At 40.4% G+C, this 3,327-nt stretch overlaps 1 protein-coding gene across 1 annotated transcript; it reads right to left on the bottom strand.

The window, feature by feature from the left end:
• Nucleotides 1-854: 854 nt before the first annotated feature.
• LOC125805012 (zinc finger protein 501-like) lies at nt 855-2,142 on the bottom strand. The gene has a single exon (XM_049485241.1). It carries the CDS (start codon nt 2,043-2,045, stop codon nt 1,002-1,004), a length of 1,044 nt encoding a protein of 347 aa, XP_049341198.1. The 5' UTR covers nt 2,046-2,142; the 3' UTR covers nt 855-1,001.
• Between the last annotated feature and the right edge of the window lie 1,185 nt (nt 2,143-3,327).

Raw genomic sequence — 3,327 nt, 5'->3', positions numbered from 1 at the left:
CAGTGAAAGGTGGCTCTTCTTTGCCCGTTTCCCGAGCTACAAGTGAGCGCTCTCGTCGCTTTTAGACTCTTTGGCCCGTTTCCCGCGCAACAAGTGAGAGCTCCCCTCGCTTTTAGACTCTTTGGCCCGTTTCCCACTCAACAAGTGAGCGCTCTCGTTGCTTTTAGACTCTTTGGTATCCCGTTTTCTGACACCTAGCGTTCAAACTTTGAATTTCACATTATAAAAACCTGCTTGGTAGACGGCCAACTTTCATTTTATTTCTAAAAGACCTTGTGGGCCGCTCCAAAAAAGGAAACGGCCCGTAGTTTGGACACCCCTTGACAATTATGTGCTACTTTGTGTTGGTCTATCAATTAAAAACTCAATAAAATACAGTACATTTAAGATTCTGCTTGGAAGGTGACAAGTGTGAAAAAGTTCAAGTGGTATAAATACTTTTGCTAGGCACTGTATATACATACTTCCACATGCGTTGTACTGCATGTACTGTTACATTCATATTATTTACCTTCACATTTAACTGTCACGATTGAGCAGGTCTCAGACACACGCAGATGCAAATCAAAATATACTTTATTAAATAATGTATAAGACAAAGGGATGGTCAGACAAAGCAAGGCCAATACTGGTTAACAGCAGCAACAAGAAGATAACATACCAGGGCTGAAAAACAGTCCAGAGGTCAAAACACAGGCAAAAATCAAGGTTGGAAATACAAAGCAAGGTCAAAATGAGAGCGTAACACAGGCAATAGAAAAACACATTATATGAGGATAAACCGTCAATTCTCAGCACTGACTGAGAGAAAATTTGGTAAAAATAATAAATACGATATATATATATATATATATATATATATATATATCGTATTCCTGTTTAATTGGTCTTTTTCATTTCTGAAAAGCAGCTTTGTGACATCTGTTGTAAAAAGTGCTACAAAATTAATTGTATTTGATTTGATTAATGTGAATAAGAATAAAATATGCAAAAAATCAGATTCAAATACTTATCTCATGTTTTAAACTAGATAGTTCTGAATCAACATAATCAACTCCTATTTTATCATCAGCCATCACTTCCATCTTAATACATTTATGCATTTTTAGAGTATTAGCATGTCTGAAGCTCTTCTTGCAGTCTGAGCAGTAATACGGTTTCTCTCCGGAATGAATTTGCTGGTGTTTTTGGAGGCTGCTTCGTTGATTGAAGCTTCTTCCACAGTCTGAGCACTGGTACGGTCTTTCTCCAGTATGAATTCTCCTGTGTTTATGGAGACCGTGCCCATCACTAAAACTCTTCCCGCACTCTGAGCAGATATACGGCTTCTCGCCGGTGTGAACGCGGTGGTGTTTTTGGAGAGTTCGGCGGTCAGTAAAATTCCTACCGCAAACTGAGCAGTGATAGGGTTTCTCTCCGGTATGAATTCTCTGGTGTGTTTGGAGATTAGTCTGTTCATTAAAACGTTTCCCACACTCTAAGCAGAGATATGGCCTTTCACCGGTATGAATTCGCTGGTGTTTTTTGAGACTGCCCTGTTGAGTAAATCTCTTCCCGCACTCTGAGCAGAAATACGGTTTCTCTCCGGTATGAATCTGCTGGTGTTTCAGGAGCTTACATAGGCTGCTAAAGTTCACCCCACACTCAGAGCACTGAAACCATTTCTCTCCAGTGTGAATTTTCTGGTGTTTGTTTAGATTACTTTGGTCGCCGAAACTCTTCCCACACACTGAGCAGTGATAGGGTTTTTCGCCCGTGTGGATGTGCTGGTGTTCCTGGAGGTGACTCTGTCGAGTAAAGCTCTTCCCGCACTTTGAGCAGACGTACGGTTTCTCGCCAGTGTGAACGCGCTGGTGTCTGTGGAGATTACCCAGTTGAGCATAACTCTTCCCACACTCTGAGCACTGGTACGGTTTCACTCCGGTGTGAATGCGCTGATGGGTTCTGAGGTTACTTTCACAGGTAAAACTCTTCCCATCTCCACATTCAGAGCAGTGGTAACTTCTCTTCTTTGGTGGTGATATTCGTTGCTGATTGGATTCCATGCTCTCAAATTTTGCTTCAATTCAGTTCAGTAGTCTGATGTTTCCTCTTGTCATTATTTCTCAACTTGTTTTTGAAGACTGTTTGTGAAAAAGTTGAATCTGTGTAGAAAAGATTGGTGAAAAATGATTATTTAACAGATTTATGTATTTATTTTCAAATTTGTACCCCATTTGCTCCCCAATTTACATAGCCAATTACCCCACCCATTTAGTAGGACTCCCCCATCACTAGATTTGCCCCAACAATAGGAGGGTTAAGAATAGCACATGCCTCCTCCGACACATGCGAAGTTAGACTCCACCTCTTTTTAAACTGCTGCTGAAGCAGTGTTACCGTGTAGCATCACAGCGCTAACGCTCGTAGGAAAGCGCAGCGATTTGTTTACTATACATCAGCTCACAGACGCAGCCTTGTGCTGATCAACATCACCCCTTGTTGTGATGTGGTGGAAAGAGTGCTATCTATCCACTCAGAGAGATCAAGTCCAATTGTCCTCTCTTTGGGGCTCCGACAGCTGATGGCAAGCTACATGACTGGGATTCGAACCAGAGCCTTTGTGAGCTGGACTACTCTGAGTCAGATTTTTTTTTAAAGATTATTGCTGAAAACTCAAAAATCAGTGTCTCAGAAAATTCAAATATTCTATAAGACCAAATGGTACTTTTGGCAGTGTGGGCAGTGTGCCAAGTCCTGCTGGAAAATGAAATCCGCATCTCTATAAAAGTTGTCAGTAGCAGAGGGAAGCATGAAGTGCTGTAAGATTTTGTGGGAAAACAAAACTGCACTGACTTTAGACTTGATAATAAAACACAGTGGATCAACACCAGCAGATGACATGTCTCTCCAAACCATCACTGATTTTAGAAACTTCACACTAGACCTCGAGCAGTTTGGACTGTGTCTCTCTCCACTCTTCCTCCAGACTCTGCTCCCTTGATTTACAAATTAAATGTAAAATTTACTGATGATCAGTGATGGTTTAAAGAACCATGTCATCTGCCGGTGCATCTACTCACTGCCCAAACTGCTAAAGGTACCAACTGCTTAAATAATATTATAATTTTCTGAGCCTAATCATTACCGATAAAGGAAATATTGTAATCACAGGTAATTTTTCTTTGCACTTTATGTAAATAAATCTGTATTCTACACTTTAGGAAGATAATTACATGCTCTTACATGAACCTTAATGTTCTCTGCACAGACTAATATAATTATGTGTTATTCTATCTAATCTAATTTAATCTTAATTTCTCCGGGGGAAAATCAACAATATCAGGT

This window comes from Astyanax mexicanus, chromosome 11 (assembly GCF_023375975.1).
Source record: "Astyanax mexicanus isolate ESR-SI-001 chromosome 11, AstMex3_surface, whole genome shotgun sequence".
Classification (NCBI taxonomy): Eukaryota; Metazoa; Chordata; class Actinopteri; order Characiformes; family Acestrorhamphidae; genus Astyanax; species Astyanax mexicanus.
Note: the sequence above shows the minus strand (reverse complement) of the source record. Positions and strands in the feature narration are given on the sequence as shown.